The sequence below is a fragment of the Pantherophis guttatus genome, chromosome 2, assembly GCF_059756535.1.
Source record: "Pantherophis guttatus breed Tessera chromosome 2, ASM5975653v1, whole genome shotgun sequence".
Lineage (NCBI taxonomy): Eukaryota > Metazoa > Chordata > Lepidosauria > Squamata > Colubridae > Pantherophis > Pantherophis guttatus.
The window spans coordinates 100,730,659-100,748,560 of record NC_142064.1 but is presented as its reverse complement, the minus strand read 5'-3'; the positions used below and the strand labels follow the sequence as shown (position 1 = coordinate 100,748,560).

General features: G+C 37.9%; 1 protein-coding gene across 1 annotated transcript; it reads right to left on the bottom strand.

Moving 5' to 3' along the window:
• Positions 1-6,232: 6,232 nt before the first annotated feature.
• On the bottom strand, positions 6,233-7,458 carry LOC117661934 (olfactory receptor 6M1-like). The gene has a single exon (XM_034411243.2). The coding sequence runs from the start codon at positions 7,456-7,458 to the stop codon at positions 6,478-6,480; it is 981 nt and encodes a 326-aa protein (XP_034267134.2). The 3' UTR covers positions 6,233-6,477.
• Positions 7,459-17,902: the final 10,444 nt, after the last annotated feature.

The following is a 17,902-nucleotide window of genomic DNA, read 5'->3' as shown; positions in this document are numbered from 1 at the left end:
AAACCATTTACTTTGTGGAGAGCCATTTCACCAGAGTGCCATATGCCATCCCTGTTGTAGGTCGTAACCTTCTAGTTTAAGAAGACTATTATTACCCAAGGTAATCCATTCTTTTACCCACGTTAATAATGCTGCTGAATAATAATTCTCCCAGCATGGTAGTCCTAGGCCTCCTCTTTCTCTTGTCTCCTGCATCAACTTTTTCTTAATCCTTGGTTTTTTCCCCTGCCAGATAAATTTAGTTATTATTTGGTTTAGTTCCCTAAAAATTTTTTTGGATAGATTCGCTGGGGCAGTTTGAAATAGAAAGTTAAATTTTGGTAAAATGTACGACTTAACTGTTGTTACTCGTCCTAGGCGTGAGAGTTGTATTTTACCCCATTTGTCTAAGTCTTTCCTTTATTGTAGTTCTCTTCTTGTATACTCGAACATCTACCGGATAACCAAATTCCCAAGTATTTAATTTTATTAACTATTTTCAACCCGGTCACTTCCTGTAATTCTTTTTTATCTCCCTCTAAGATATTCTTTATTAATAAATTTGTTTTCTTTTTGTTGATCAATAATCCTGCTACTGCCCCGAATTCCTCAATCATCTCTAATAGGTGTATGCAGGATTTTATCGGCTCTTCCAGGATGAAGACCATATCATCGGCAAAGGCCTGGGTCTTATATACTTGTTGCCCTATTCTAAGTCATTTTATTTTCCCCTTGTTCCTTATTTTTCATAGTAAAGTCTCTAATGTTAAAATAAAAAGTAAGGGGGAGAGGGGGCAACCCTGTCTTGTGCCTTTATTAATAGAAAATTCTTCTGTTAGGTTCCCATTTATCAGTAGTCTGGCCTTTTGCTTAGAATAAATAGCTTTAATTGCATTTGTAAATCTCTGTCCAAAACCCATATATTCTAGCTGCGCTAATATAAACTCCCAGTTGACCCTGTCAAAACCTTCTGGGCATCTATAAACACTAGTGCAGCTTGTTTGCCTGGATGCTGTTCATAATATTCCAAAATGTTTAACATAATTCTCAAGTTATCTCGTATTTGGCGTGATGGTAAGAACCCATTTTGGTCGGTGTGTATAAATTCATTCAGGAAGCCTTTTAGTCTATTTGCCAAAATTGTTGTGAAAATTTTATAATCGGAATTCAAAAGAGATATTGGTCTGTAGTTTTTTATGTCTGTCGATGGGGGGGTCTTCTTTTGAAATTAAGCTAATATTGGCCTCTCTCCATGAATGGGGAATTTCTGCTTTTTCCAAAACGTCATTGAATAGATCTTTCATATGTTCTCCCATTACCTCAAACATTGTTTTATATAACTCCGCCGGGAGACCATCTGTGCCAGGTGTTTTTAAATTCCCTTGTTTCTTCACTGCTCTCTCAATCTCCGTTAAAGTAATTTCCTCTTCTAATATTTCTTTTGTTAAATTAGGTATTTTGGGTAAATCCGACTTCTCTATATAGTTTTTTATCGCACCTGCAAAAGTCCCTTCTTTTTTATATAATTCTTTATAAAAGTCCACTGTAATTTTTTCCTTTCCTCCTTTATCTCTTATTAAATTTCCCTCCTTATCTTCTAACTGATCAATACGTGGTTGAGGATAAAGAAGAACAACTGGGTGAAATTGTGGGAGAAGTAATTGCAGAAGTAGTGGGGAGGAGAAAGGAAGAAGTACGTGGCGATATAGACGAAGCATACCGTGTATATACCAACTATGCGAGACGTCACAACTTGCCTAGAGAAGTACATGTGAGGCTAACCAAAAAGACTTTAAGAGACGAAACTCTCCACAAGGCCAGGGATCAGAGTGTTACATATAAAGGACGGCAGATCACAATTCTAAAACAGATCCCTAGAAGAGTGAGAGAGCAGAGGCATAATTACCAATTTATAACCTCACAATTGAGAAAACATAATGCTCCGTATCGATGGTTACTGCCTGAAGGACTCTTAGTGACATGGCAAGAGCGGAAAATTAAAATTAAAATTAAAATTGAGAGTATATATGATGCACAAGATTTTTGTGAGACTTATTTTGGACATGGCGAAAGTGAAAGAGACAAAGAAGTAGTCAAAGAGAGTCAGAGAGATCAGAAAGAGGAGTGGAGAAAGGAGAGAGGAGCACAAGCAGATTGCGGAAAGGGGAAAAGAAATGGGAGGAGGGGGGAAGAAGGGGGTGTGGAAGAATATGGAGTAGAGACTCGCTTAGCAGCCAAGATTAAAGGGGCAAATAGATAGAAATGAATCAAGGAGTGAGATTACTGACAGTAAACGTTAATGGTCTTAATGCCGCGACAAAAAGAAAACGCATTTTATCCAAAATAGTTAAAGCCAAAATGGATATAACATGTTTACAAGAGACCCATATCAAATTGTCACAAACAAATTTATTGAAATGTCCCAAGGCAGGGAAACTGTTTGTAGCGGCCTCAGAGGAGAGGAAAAGAGGAGTAGCTATATTTGTAAAAGCACATCTCTCGCCGAAACAACTATTTGCTGATGAAGAGGGAAGAATACTAATGTTAGTGGAACTATTACAAAATAAGGTACTATTGATTGGAATCTATGCCCCCAATACTAAACAAAGCTTATTCTTCCAAAGAATACGAAGAGAAATCAGAGAAATGGAATACGAGCAAGTATGTCTCATGGGTGACTTTAATGCAATTATTAACAGGACACAAGATCATAAAACAGGAGACAACACCAAAAAAGGAAATAAAGGACAAGACAAGAGGATTTTACCAGCCATCTGTAAGGAAATGAGAGACAAATTAGGATTGAAAGACACTTGGCGTGATCATAATTCAAATGTGGAGCAATTTACTTATTACTCTTCTAGACATAAATCGTGGTCCAGATTAGACATGATCTGGATGTCACAGGAACTTAACTCCCAGATAGTAGAAATTAGAATTTTGCCGAATGACTGGGCGGATCATAATCCAGTTTTGGCAGTACTAAAGGAAGAGGGGAAAAATAGAACGAGATGGATGATGAGAACAGAGATATTAAATGAAAGTGAATTTACACAAAAAATGAAGATAGAAATAACCCTCTTCTTTCAAGAAAATAAGACACCAGGAATGCCATTACAAATAATTTGGGATACTGCTAAGGCTTTCATAAGAGGTCTTATTATAAAACATATGGCCATCAAACATAAAAAAGAAGAGCAAGAAAGGAATGAGATATTAAATAAATTAACGAAAGCTGAGAAACAGCTACAAGATAATCCACTATCTATGGAAGCGAAAGAACAGACAATATTGCTAAACCACCGGCTTAATATTCTAGAGCTGGATAAACTGAGAGATAAGATAAAAGTAGCAAAGCAAAAACACTTAGAATCAGCTAATAAATTAAGAAGATGGCTAACATAAAGACTTAAAAAAGAGAAACAAAATAGACGTATTGATCAGCAGAGGTTTTTCAAAGCTGTTCTGTCCCCGTCCCCACACACACACAAACAGCCAGCCAGGGGTTAAAGAAGTACTCACACAAGGTTTGTTATCAGGAACTTGGCAGCAATACGATAACCGTCTGCCAAGTGCTTTACTACAAGAAGAGGGAGTGTTCCTCCACCAGATAACACCAACGTATACACACAGTTTTCAAAACAGTCCACTCAAACATGAAACCTTCAGCAGATTTGGCGTTGTACAAAGTGACTAGCCAGAAGTTAGCTTTGTCCGTCACAGAGTCTAAATGGCCACCACACTCTCTTATATAGCCTGTGGGGTGTGGTCCAGTGACTCAGCTTAATCCTTGGCACGCCTCCTCATCTGCTGCAAACGTTTATCTCACCTTCATTGGCGTGGATCCAGGAATGACTTATCATCCCCATCGCTGTCATCGGAGACACCTGGCTCCTGGTCAATCTCCTCTCCCTCAGCAGACACCTGAGGCATTGCCAGAGAGGAGGGGCCTGGAGAGGGAGGCCTGGCCGGCTCCTCTCCTTCATGTTTGGAGCCTTCTTCCTCCGATAAGATAGGCTCGGAGGACGGAACCACAACAAAAGCATTAGAAAAAATGCTTTGAAAAGTTTTTTTTTAAAAAAAGTTGGCCATGCCCACCCGTCACATTAACCCCCCCACCAAGCCACACCCACAGAACTGGTAGTAACAAATTTTACATTTCACTCCTGGGCCATTTTGTGTGAAGTCCAGCTGCTTTTGCATTGTGTGTGTCAGTTGTGTAGCTTTTGTATTATTTTTGTATAAAGTGTGATAGTTGGTTTTTGAGATCTCTGTGACTCTGTGAGGTTCCTGCTTGTTGCAGGGGCCATTTTGTGTGAAGTCCATCTGCTTTTACATTGTGTGTGAGTCAGTTGTGCAGCCACGCCCACCCAGTCACATGACCACCAAGCCACGCCCACCAAGCCACACCCACAGAACCGGTAGGGAAAATTTTTGAATTCCTCCACTGACCAAAAGTCACTGAGAAATTAAGGAAAACTGGAGCATTAAGGATCCAGTGATCCCGTGTAAGGTACGTGGGAATGATTTTGGAAGACTGGGTGAAGAGATGCAGCGTAAGGAATAATCAGATAAGAGGGAGGATAGCACACAGCTTCATAATGGATGAAGCAAGAGGCTAAAGAGAGATCTTCCCTAACTTATCAGCTGCAAAAGTGATGGCAGGATAATTTACAAGATTAATATAGTTTTACAATAAAGTAGAACTAGCTTATCTGCCTGTGTTTCCTGCCAAATACTGACTAACCTTCCCATAAATGGCTCAGATTCCCATCATCCCTCTGTCCATGACACCTGGTTGTTACTTGATAATATCAAAAGTACTCTTTATGGAACTCTATCAGTTTCTCTTGATTAAAAAAAAGGATTGGGTCAGTGTTGAAGATCTGTATTGATTATCAGCTGCTTTCTAAGTATGATTCCAGATGTTGATTTTAAGCTTAAAAACTGTAAATGGTTTGGATCTAAATGTTAGGCACCCCAGAATGGTAAGGCTTTTGGAAAAAGTTATGGTTCTTTTCTCCACTCTTCAATTCATACATTTTACCAGGTTATATGTCAGATAGAACCCAAGCAGTAAACAAACATAGGACCATATCTAGAACACAGAACATAGAGTAATAGGGTTGAAAGCAATGGTGGGTTTCAAAATTTTTTACTACTGGTTCTGTGGCCGTGGTTTGGTGGGCGTAGCATGGCTTGGTGGGCGTGGCTTGGTAGGCGTGGCAGAGGAAGGATACTGTAAAATCTCCATTCCCACCCCACTCTAGGGGAAGGATACTGTAAAATCTCCATTCCCTCCTCAATCCAGGGGAAGGTTACTGCAAAATCCCCATTTCCTCCCGATCAGCTGGGACTCAGGAGGCAGAGAATAGATGGGGGCAGGGCCAGGCAGAATTTTTACTACCGGTTCTCCGAACTACTCAAAATTTCCGCTACCGGTTCTCCAGAACTGGACAGAACCTGTTGAAACCCACCTCTGGTTGGAAGGGAACTTAGAGGTCTTCCAGTCCAACTTTATTTTATGTGGTTTCTACCTTTCTCTGAGGAAGTTAAGAAAACTTCCTCAGGGTCCTTCTCTGGCTTTACTAGAGCCGTGACAGGACTAGTGTTTGCAATGAAAAAAGAGTCATCATTCTGACTTATACTGAAGAGAATTTGTTTTGAAGCCAATTTCATTGATCTGTTTGTATAGATTTACCATATGTTGTGCAAAATAAGTATTCTTCCCAAATGGAGCTTTGCTCCATACAAATTACTCAGATGCTGTTCAAATTGTTTTTAAAAACAATTTAGACTTTTATTAAAACTTATCAACAATGCAAATAAATGAAAAGCAAATCTATAAGAAAGGAAGGTGCAAAGACTACTTTCCACACAATAGCCTACAACAGAAGGGGGAAAAGCAAACTTCTTCTTTTTCTTTATTTTTTAATTTCTCCACTTTTTAAAAAATAAAAAGATTTTATTTATTTATTTATTTATTACATTTCAACACTGCCCAACTCACCTAAGTGACTCTGGGAGGTTTACAAACAACATAATAAAACCATTTAAAACATATCTAAAAGCACATGTAAAAACAAAATTCAAACAAGATTAAAATTTACAAGTTAAAAATGAAAAAAAAATCAGAAGGGCAGGCTAATTGTTTAATTTAAATTTAACTGTTTGTCTGTTTGTTTTCCAGCAACTGAATTTATTTTAATATTTAATACAGGTTTGTTGTTATGATTCAACAAAAATAGTTCTCTTGAACTTTCAGTTTAGGCTTCAAGTATTACAGTAATTCAGCTTTGATATTCATTGGATTCATCAATGAATCTCATCTCATCAGAAAGAAAGGAGATTAAAACAAAGTCCAAGCATTAACACAGTGTCTGGTTCATCATGGAGTTCATGCCTCTTCCACATACAGCAGCTAATTCGTAGGATCCCTGACAAACCTTGTATTGATTAAGGTAGATTTGCATGGAAGATAAGAAATCATATCAAAAATTATCTGCTTCTCTGGGAAGAATGCTTCCTCTTCATCATTCCTTTCAGGGCATCCAACACTTTTTCATTTCTCAGGCTGTAAATAAGGGGATTTAGAAGTGGTGTCACCACAGCTGTCAGAATGGCCACCACTTTGTTGAACTCCAGAGAGGAGCTCTGGGCTGGCTGAGCATACATAAAAATGGAACTGCCATAATAGATTGTCACCACCGTGATATGTGAGGCACAGGTAGAAAAAGCCTTGCGCCTCCCAGTGGCTGATGGGATCCTAAGCACAGTGGAGATAATGTAGATGTAAGATACTGTGATGAGCAATAGAGTGCCCACAAGCATAAAGGAAGCAAGAAGCACATCAACAAGTTCAATGAGCTGTGTGTCAGAACAGGAAAGCTTCAAGAGTGGGGTGCTGTCACAAAAGAAGTGATTGATTACATTTGGGCCACAGAAAGGGAGCTGGGATATCACTACTGTTGGCCACAGGATATGCAAAAAGCCACCCACCCAACAACTAACCACCAGAGAGATGCAGACATGACTGTTCATTATGATGGGATAACGCAGTGGGTTACAGATAGCGACATAGCGGTCAATGGACATCACACTCAGAAGAAGCAACTCAGTGGACCCCAGGAAGAAATAGAAGTGACACTGAGCAATGCAAGCTGAAAATGAGATGGTCTTCTTCTTAGCCAGCAAGTTAGTCAACATCTTGGGCACAATGGCTGAGGTGAAGAATATTTCCAGAAGGGAAAGATTTCCCAGAAAAAAGTACATGGGTGTATGAAGATGAGCATCAATTATTACAACACTGATGATAATCAGATTGCCCAAGAGAGTGAGAGTAAAAATAATAGAGATGATTGCAAAAAGGAAAATTTCTAAAACCTGGACCTGAGGAAACCCTAACAGAATGAACTCCGTCACAAGTTGTCCAAGGCTCTGGTTATTATTGTTTGTCACTGCATCCATCCTGGGCTTCATCTGGAGAAATGGAAAAAAGTGAGTTTGCAAGAGGATAGAAATTCAATCACAATCACAATTAACTGGAAGAAAAGAACATCACTCTCACTATTGTCTTTCAGAACTACATGCTAAAAAGAAAGAGTTGGGGTGAACTATATTATTCAAGGAAATATTTGCGAAATGAAATATGGCATGGAACATAGAACATACAGACCATGGATGAAACTCAACCAACAAAAACGTCTATACCTACAACATTTCATATTTATTGTATATTAGAAATGTCAAAGAATTAAGTGAATTTTCATATCATCTGGAGGTTTAGTAATGCAAAAATAAAAGTCAGCTGTTTTTTTGTATATCAAATATTTATTTATTCTTTATTTATACCTTACCTTTATTACAGGTAGTCTTGACTTACAACCATTTGTTTAGTGACTTTTAGAAGTTACAACAACACTGAAAAAAGTGAACTATGGCCGATTTTCACACTTACGACCATTGCAGCATCCCCATTGGTCAAATAATCAAAATTTGGACGCTTGGCAACTGTCATGTATTTATAACAGTTACAGTGTCCTTGATCATGTGTTCATCTTTTGTGACTCTCTGACAAGCAAAGTCAATGGGGAAGTCAGATTCACTTAACAACCATGTTACTAACTTAACAACTGCAGTGATTTATTTAATAACGGTGGCAAGAAAGGTCCTAAAATGAGGCAAAACTAATTGTCTTGCTTAGCAACAGAAATTTCGGGATCAATTGTGGTAATGGTTGTTTCTTTTATTTACTGTATCTGTATTTTTTAAATAACTCAAGGCAGTGAACATGTCTAATAACTCCTTCTTTCTCCTATTTTCCCCACACCAATAACCCTGTGAGGTGAACTGGACTGAGAGAGACTGACTGGCCCATGGGGACCCAAACGGCTTTCATGCCTAAAGCGGGACTAGAAACCACCTTCTCATGATCTGCTGCTGCTTTGCTGTTTTTTTGGAATATGTACCAACTTATTTTTAAAATATAATAGATAACTTGGACTAAGTTTGTGATTTTTATCTATTCAGAAGTGCAAAAAAATGATTCTAACCAGATTGGACTACAAGGTAACTCACTGAAAAGGACAAATAAGTGATGTTAATTATTTATAAAGAAACTCTATTCCATTTTCCTTTGCTCTTGTTCTCCTCTCACAGATGACTCTACTGTGAGAAACTAGTGTAGAGAACACTGTCCATTATTGCAAATCTGGACCTTAATCATTTTGTCACTCACAAATGCCATGGCTAGAGGAACAAGATCCCATTGGGATCATTCCTGAAGTCTTCCTTCCTGTTTTAAAACTACCTACCTACCTTAACCTGAAGAGTTAAGTACATCAGATTTGTCTATTTTTTTCTTCTCTATTCTTTCCTCTTCTCTTTTGTCTTTTAGACTGAAATTGGGGACAGTTTTATAGATCTTTTCATCATAATAAATACTAGATATTTCCTCCTCTTCACGTCATCTTTTTGGAACAAATTTTTAATATAAATGATCTGAATAGACCTGACCTAGTAAATGAGGGGATATTATTTAAGTTCTAAATAATCAGCAACATTTGCCTTTGATCATAATCACTGAACTGTCTTATAAAACACACAATTGCCAGATACAATAAGCATAGGCATTATATCTTCTTATACTCACTGTATCTTCTTATACACACGGTATCCCATCATCATAATCATAATTCAAGATATTGCTTTTCAGGAATTCAATGAATGTAATGCTCTTTTTCCTCATTCTGCATTATGATCTTTCAGACAAGCAAGATGAGTTATGCAGTTTCTGACGTATTGTATTGATTCAGAAGAATTAATATAGTTCAAAGAACTTTCATACAAAATGCTTAGAATCAGAGAACTACTAATTGTCTCTTGAATTATATAATACTCGAGTATTAGAGGTTATTTTCACCCTTTGCTTTTTTGCTTTTATTAATCTCTGCACACTTAATGAACAAAAGATTTATGATAAACTGAGCAATGGATTTCCCCCCACCCCAAACAAAATAATTTCTAAGAAAGATTTTTCTTCACATAATGGATACAGAGGTAACTTAATAAATGTATAGAAAGTAATAGTTTTACCGTCCAAAATGTAGTAGTTTGCAGAGCAATTCTGGGCATTTTCAGATTAAATTCAGTAAAATGGTGTCCTTGCATCACAGCCTTACAAATATTGCTCCTGTGCATAATTTGTATCTTCATTTCTTTGATTAATGCATTTGGGTAATGAAATGTATTAAAATAAACTTCTATAATCTGTAATATTATTACAATGGCTTCTTTTTTCTTCAGAATGTGGCTTCTGAGATGAGAAATTGCACTGTTCATTAATACAAACACTAACCTCTGGAGAAACATATCCCTGTGGATATTTCCTTCTATTTAACAATTAGTCATCATATCCAATAATATGGAAAATATTGAAATACTAATGTGGTCTCTGAATAAAGATCAGAGGACATTATTCTCATTTCATGTCTTTACGTATGGCCCTTTTTTTCAAACTTGGTACCGTTCTACAGGTAGTCTTCGACTTATGACTGGTTGCTTAAAAACTATTTGAAGTTACCACAGGCTTCCTCAGAGTTACTCATGACCTGCTTTGGAAATTCTGATGGCTGCCCATCTCACCCTGTCCCCATGGTCACATGATTACATTTTGGGCTTTTAAGGTCATTTGCAGCATCCCACAGTCATGTGACCACAATTTAAGATTTATTTATTTTTTTGCTGGAAACTAGCATTTACTTTTGGTTTCTAGCAAAAAATGGCCATTAAGTACAATGGATTACCACTCAAAAAAAAAAAAAAAAAAAAGACATAACATTGGGTGCAGTCATATGGTGATCCTGATCCTTTCCTGGGTGGTGTGCTTTCACATCTTTCCTCAAGCTTCTCATCTCAAATGAGCCTAGGTGGCGCAATGGCTATAATGCAGTACTGCAGGCTACTTCTGCTGATCACCAGCTGCCAGAAGTTTGGCAGATCGAATCTCACCAGGCTCAAGGTTAACTCAGCCTTCCATTCTTCTGAGATCGGTAAAATGAGGACCCAGATTGTTGGGGGCAATAGGCTGACTCTGTAAACCGCTTAGAGAGGGTGGTAAAGCATCATGAAGTGGTATATAAGTCTAAGTGCTTATTATCTCAAGACTGATGTAACACAGCTGCATTCACGAGTCTTGGTTTCCAGTTTCCTAATCAACCATATGGCTCTTCTTTGAATTTCCCAGTTTTTCTCATTTTTTTTCCTGACTAAGTATGGGAGATTGTTTTTGAGGAGGAGGAGGAGGAAGTCTGATCAAAGTGGGGTAATTGTTTCATGGGATTTGGAAACTCTGCTTCTGTCAATGCTGTCAAAACTGTATGCTGTATGCAACTATATGCTGTATGCAGCCACATCATAGTCGTGAGTTATATTCAGTGTGGAATCTTTTTAGGATCTGCTCTAGAATTTTCTAGGTATTGATATCCAACTGGCTGATTTATAGCTAGTTTTCCAGATCCTCCTTCCCCTTCCCTTGCCTCCCTCTTTCAGCAATTCCTAAAATTGCTCCCTGTCATTTAAAAACAAGGTTAGCTTACATTGCACTTTTCATGTATTTCTGCTTTAGTACGGTCAGAAACTGCATCATTAATTTTCACCAACTGGAAACAATTTTTTGGAGATGAAATTATGTGTTTGAAGATAAAGATAAGTTTTGGGGTGTCTCCAATAGCACCAACTGTTAGACCTTGCCATATGCTAAATAAAATAAATAAATAAAGCTATTGAGCCTGAGCGATTACTTATTAATTCATTTGTTGCACCAAGCCTCAAATATTCAGACCTGAAAAATACTGGCATAGGTAGTGTCACACAATGGAATAAAAGTACACAGCAAGAGACAATAAAGTTAGAAGTATAGTGTTTGTAGTAAGAATTCTGGTAGATGATGCTTGCATGAAAGAAAACAAAAAAAAAATTGAGGAAGTAACAAGGTGATAGAAAGTCTAGTTACTTATTCTGATAGTGTTGGCATGGTGCATCCTTAGATATCAAGAAGAATCTGAAATGAAGTAGAAGTGACAACAGTCTTGAGAATATCAATTTAATTCATATTATTGCATCAGTTTATTCATTCCAACAGATAGAACTTTATGTCAGTTCTGATCATCTGCCTTCCAGTCTCAAGGCCATGAAGACAAAAAACTCAATATCTGTAACTTAGAATGGCAGGGGAAAAAATGCCATAAATATTGGAGTACAAACCTATACAGAGGATCTGAGTGGTGTGTGCTTCAGTAAGCAGGTCTTCTGTGTATATATGCCTTCATTTTTGTTTGAAATCAAGAAATTAAACTTGTGGTGCTATGTCTGTGAAACTTCTGCTGAAAAAACAGTTCCTGAATATAGGACTAGGTGTCTGGAGAATCAAGATTTACTGCTATGTCTAGCTTGAAGCCCGACAACTACATTCTTTCAAATATGGTATACCATCTGAGAGCCAGCTTGGTATAGTGGACCAGGCTAGAAACCGGGAATCCAGGAATTATAGTCCCATTTTAGGCATAAAGCACAAAGAGTACTGTCATCTACTCCTTCAGTACCATTTTCTCTGATTTAAACATATCCAATTTTTAAAACTTCTTTCATATAACTTAATTTCTAGTCCCTGAAATCCCTTAAGTGTTTTCACTCTTCCTTTCATAGGACTTTGGTCTCTTAATGATCTTCATTCCTTTTTTCTTGGGCCAGTTTTAATTTCTGTGAACCATTCTTAAAATATGGTGCTCAGAGTTGGACAGGCTATTCAAAATGACCAAAGCAGAATAATGTGGAACAATTACTTCCACTGATCTAGAAAGCATATTTTTGTTGATCCAGCCTATCAGGTTTGTTTTGAATTTTATTTCTGTCTTCTAGAATATTATCTATTAGCCAACTACATGTCATTAACGAATTCAATAAGTATTAGATTTTTTTATTAAAGACTTAAAGGAAGAAGTAGAGGAAATGGAACATGATCAAGTAAAGGTCAAGCAAATATGTTGTTGGGATACTTTTATTTAGATCCTTGCATAGAGCAGAAGGTTGGACCTATTGGCTTAAATGGTCTCTTCCAACTCTATAATTTCATTATGAATTTAGCGATAATGAAGATTGTCTAGACTCTAGACACTAAAAACTATGCTCGTACCATTGATTTGCAAATAATTGATGAAGTTCTTCATGATTGCTGATACAGCTACAAAAAGCATTCATAAGAGAAGCCAGCTCATATTGTTTGTGCGGTTAATTGATTGCCTGGATTTATCTTCATTTGTAACAAAATATTGAATTTACCAGACTTAACTCAGAATCTCTTTGGAATTGAAAACAGGCGATAAAAGAAAAAATTGTTTATATGAACAATATATATATTGTTCTTTGTTCCTTCAAAAGAACAATAGAACAGCAGTCCATCTGCATTTGAAAGACAAAGGTCACTCTTTTGAAGACAGAAAAGTCCACATTCTGGACAGAGAGGACCACTTGTTTGAAAGAAGGTCAAAGAAGTCATCTACATTAAGATTGAACATCCTCTCTCAACAGAGAGGGAGGGATATAATACCATCTATATCCTGTTTACAACACAGTCCTTTCAGCAGTTTCAAGAAGGTTCCACACCAATTTGCACTGTTCAGGTGACCCTGAGGGCACATATAAACCTTCAAGTGGCCTCAATGATTCTCAGAAAGAGTGCTAATGATTAGATGATTGCAAGGAATATAAATCCTTCCATCCTCCACCATTCATTCAGAACTGGAGAAGCTCATTGAGTGAGAAGCAAAATGTCTTCAAGGAAAAATAAAGTCCAATTGTTTTTTGAAAAAGCACTTTTGGGACATCCATGACCTGGATGACTGAGATCTCCATAGATATTTGTTCTTTAAAATTTTCAAAGAAGATATATATGAAAGACTCCCAAAGGCTCAGTTAAATCTAACCTGGTTTACCTAATTATGACAGTTTCAAACTGAATAAATGACTACAGAATAGTATCTAGATTTTTTTTCTGTTTTGACTAGAGCCTAAGATATTTTGCTATGTTACATTGGACTTCTAATATAAGCAATGCTTAGATGCAGACAGGAACAAAATTCAATCCAACAGCCAAAATTTTCCCACCAAAATTTTCAATGGCCAACTTTAAAAAAAGGGCCAAAATTTGAAGTTATGAACTGTTTTGTGATAATTTGGTTGTTTCTACTGAAACCAAGATTGGGATCACATTGTTAGAATTATAGAGTTTATTCAATGTCTGGATGGATACATATTTCTCAGTCCATAGGGAAAGAAATAGATGTTACAGGAAAAATCCACTGGGTGACAGCAGAGACTAAATAGAAAAAATAAGTTGTTTTCCTTCAGATTTTTCTCCACAGACTTAGGAAATTCCATCTCTGCAAAAAGGCTTCCCTTTACACTTAGAACAATTTTTCCAATCACGATGTGACTGATAACTAAATATTCTAGCATTTAGAAAAATGCTTCTCTCTTGTAATAAGAAACATATTATGGCAAATGTATTACAGATAGTCCTCAACTTACAACCATTCATTTAGTGACCGTTCAAAATTGCAATGGCACTGAAAAAACGATGGTTGGTTTTCACACTTATAACCATTGCAGCATCCCCATGGTCAAGTGATAAAAATTAGGGAGCTTGACCACTGGCATGTATTTATGACAGTTGCACTGTCCCAGGGTCATATGATCACCATTTGTAAACCTCCCAGTCAGTTTCCAACAAGCAAAGTCAATGGGGGAAGCCAGATTTGCTTAATGACCGCACAATACTTCACTGTTTTGAAAATATATTTTAAATTAAAAAATAAAAATGTTTAAAATAAAGCTATAGAGTTAACATAATGAAATAATTTAAAATACAACCAAGAGTAGCAAATGCTTATTTACTCTCTTTTTTGTATTTTGCATTCCTATATTGTCACTTAAAAAACATCAGCAAGACAAAAATTCTCAGTTTTATTTTAATTATAAAACTAGCTAATGAATGCCAGTAGGAGAGAAGTCGAAATTAGGGCACTGAGAAAGAAAAGGAAGTTATCAACATGCTCTCGGGAGCCGGGAAGCTTTTTTTGTCCTCTCACAACAAAGAATCAGGTTAGCTTGAGGTCACAAGTAGAGAGAAGATCAAATGGCCCAATCAAACATACTTGGATAATATGGACTATAAAAGAGTCAACGTTAATAATTATAAAATTAAAATTAACCAAGAACTAGATAAAAAGGACCAATATGGAAAGGGGTTTACAGAGCTGCTGATCTGAACACCTTCCTTCCTGCCTTGGTTCTTCAGTGTGCACATAGTGGCAAAAGGTTCCCTTCCCTTTCTCTCTTACTTTCACAATGGAATCAGCTCTTCTACCTCAAAGTAAGGAAAGTTTTTCAACATGGGAGGACATGCCTCAAGTCTGGATGGGAGTGGGGAGGAAACCTCTCCTGACTAGATTGGCGACTTCAAGAAGAAGAGTTTAACATGAAACTCAGTTTAACTCAGTTTAACATGAAACTTGTGAAAAAGGCAATTGAAGAAAACAAAGGGATTAATAGAGCAAGAAAGGTTTTTGCATTAAAACGTGAAGATGGATCTGTGTGTAGAACAAGATAGGAAATTTTAGAAATAATTGGAAAATTCTATTCAGAGCTATACAAAGATCAAGATCATTCAAAAGTAACAACATCCACGAAAGAGGAAATGCCAGATATTCTAGTGGAGGAAATATCAAGTGCCATAAAATAAATTCAAAATGGCGAAGCTTTAGGAAATGACTGGGTTACGGTTGAAATGCTGTAAACTGGTGGCCACAGTTTACACAAGATAGTAGCAAAACTATACTCAAGATGCCTCAGAGAAGGAAAAATACCCGATGCATGGAAAAATCTGAAGTGATACTTACACACAAGGGGCCCAAGATGATTTAAAGTCCAATAAGCCTTCTTTCAGTCACCTAGGTTTTCATCAAGATAATAGCAAAAACCAATATTGAGAACATTAAATGATGCACAGCCAAAGGAGCAAGCAGGGTTCAGAAGTGTCTACAGCACAATGGATCATATCCAGGTTGTTCAGCAAGTCATTGAAAGCACAACAAGTACATCATGCCTCTGTGCATGGCTTTATTGACTACAAAAAGGCGTTAGTATTCCAGCAATCAATAATTAATGCATTGCTCAGCCAAGGTGTTGACACTGCTTACATAAACATACTATAATCAATATATGAAAAAAACACCCTAGATGTTCTCAGCAGCCTGGAAGATGATGCTTGGGACCACCACTGTCTTTTGGGCAAGGTGGGGCAGCATTGTGAGCTGCAAAAGCCTCTTCCCAAGACCTGTTCACATGGGGTTTGCAGGGCAAAAAGTTTGACAGGCTGACTCCCTCTTCTTGGACAGGGAAGACTGAGCTTGCTGGATGTTCTTCCACATCTTACCTTCTTCCTCTGGTGGGATTGAAGAAGCAACTGATTGAGGAGTGGGAGAGATCTCCTGATAAACACATCTGCTTGTTTTGAGATAAGAGATCTCCACTGGTAATGTGGCTGGTGGAGATCATAGCTCAAGTCCTGGTTGGAAGTTTAAATGGCACTCTTTTTAAGGGATTTAGGACACTTAAAAACTAATCTGTAGATGGTTATATGTCCTCTTGCTTTTGGGGCTGAGGCTGAATGAACCCTATGCTTTAGGCATCTAGTTAGAATTCAAGAGAATTTTGGATTTATGCCTTAATGGGAACAATTGTCATTTGCAGAATTTGATGGATGCCCAGAATACCTTTGGTATCTGCAGTCTAGAATATGTGGAGTTCATTGATTATTATTTTTTGGATATGGAATCTATTAATGATTTTTCTGATGTGGACTCTATGGCTGATTATTATATTGCAGATATAATAGTGATTAGTGATTTTTCAATGTGAATTCCACAACTGATTATTACTTTGCAGACGTGAATCTTTTAGTGATTTTTTTCCAATGTGGAATTCAGGCTGATTATTTTCTTAGGAATGTGGAGTCCATTAATTATTTTTCCGAAGGGACTTCATGGCTGATTGTCATGTTGTGGATATGGAGTCCATTAGTGATTTTTCTGATGTGGACTCCATGGCTGAGTCAATGGATGTGGAGTCCATTCTTGATATTTCAAATCAGACCCAAGTGAGTGAGGAATAGCTTGCAGTGGCACTGGAGTCCATGATGGGATGCAGAAAGCTTTGGATTTGTGCCTTGATATGAATAACTCTCATTTGTAAATTTGATGGAAGTCGAGGGGCCTCAAAGAAGATATTGCCTTCACTAATTATGATGTTGTGGGTGTGAGTCCATTACTGATGTTTCTAATATGAACTCCATGGCAGATTCAACAGATCTGTCAGATCAGACCCAGAAGAGTGAGCAACAGGCTGCAGAAGCATTGGAATCCAGTATCTCTTCCAATCCTGGGAAGATCCAGGGATTTTCCTGTTGGGAAAAGATGGAGACCTTAAATTCAGTTCTCCTGATCTGAGAGTACTGACTGGAGTACTCTCATGTAGTGGAATGAAGAGACACCTGGTACATGGGACTTAATATATGTACTGAAGCTCTGATGTGACAAGATCATTTGTTGCAAAGCAACAAGGAAGGTCACTCTGAAGCTGAATGGGGGGAGGTGGGGCAGCACAAACAATCCCTTCCCTTTCTCTCTTTAGGTCTTGGCTCAAGCGGGTCAGTGCTAAGCCAAACCTGAAGCCCCATAGAGGGTCAGGGGCATGCTTTGACCCAGGCTCTGTAGCAGGGGCCTGCCCCTCTGGCAGCCATGATGACTTTGTTTCCTGCAGAATGGAGGCTCCTCTGCTCAGCTGCTTGGATTGGGGCCTCCTGCACCAAGAGGGTGCTCCCTCTTGCCTTGGATCCTTCTCCTTAAAAAGAGATGGACCAAGATGGAGAGTAGTAGTAGATGGTCAACCAGAGATTCCCAGTCACAAGTGGAGTGAGATTTGGAAGAGAGGAATGATGAGAGGAACATTTGGAATGATGTGGGGGGATTACTTACCACATGTGAGTCAGACATGCCCTGTTCTTACCAGGAGAACCACCACCCATGGCAAGACTAGAAACTGAACTCCAAGCCTCTTGCCCACACAACATCAGGGATTCCGAGTGTTGAAAACAACCTCATGCTAAGACCAAGCTTTCTGGAGAATGCCATACTGCTGAGAGAGCTGAGGAGAAAGAAAAGAGGATTATTTGTGACAAGGTTGATGAATTGGATTATAGTGGTGATGGGTGCTGTTGTAGCGCGGGAATAACGAGAGGCACAAGCAAGCTAGTGACAACAGCTCTTTAATTCAGGGTGAGACTTCAGCAAAAAAACACAGGCAACAG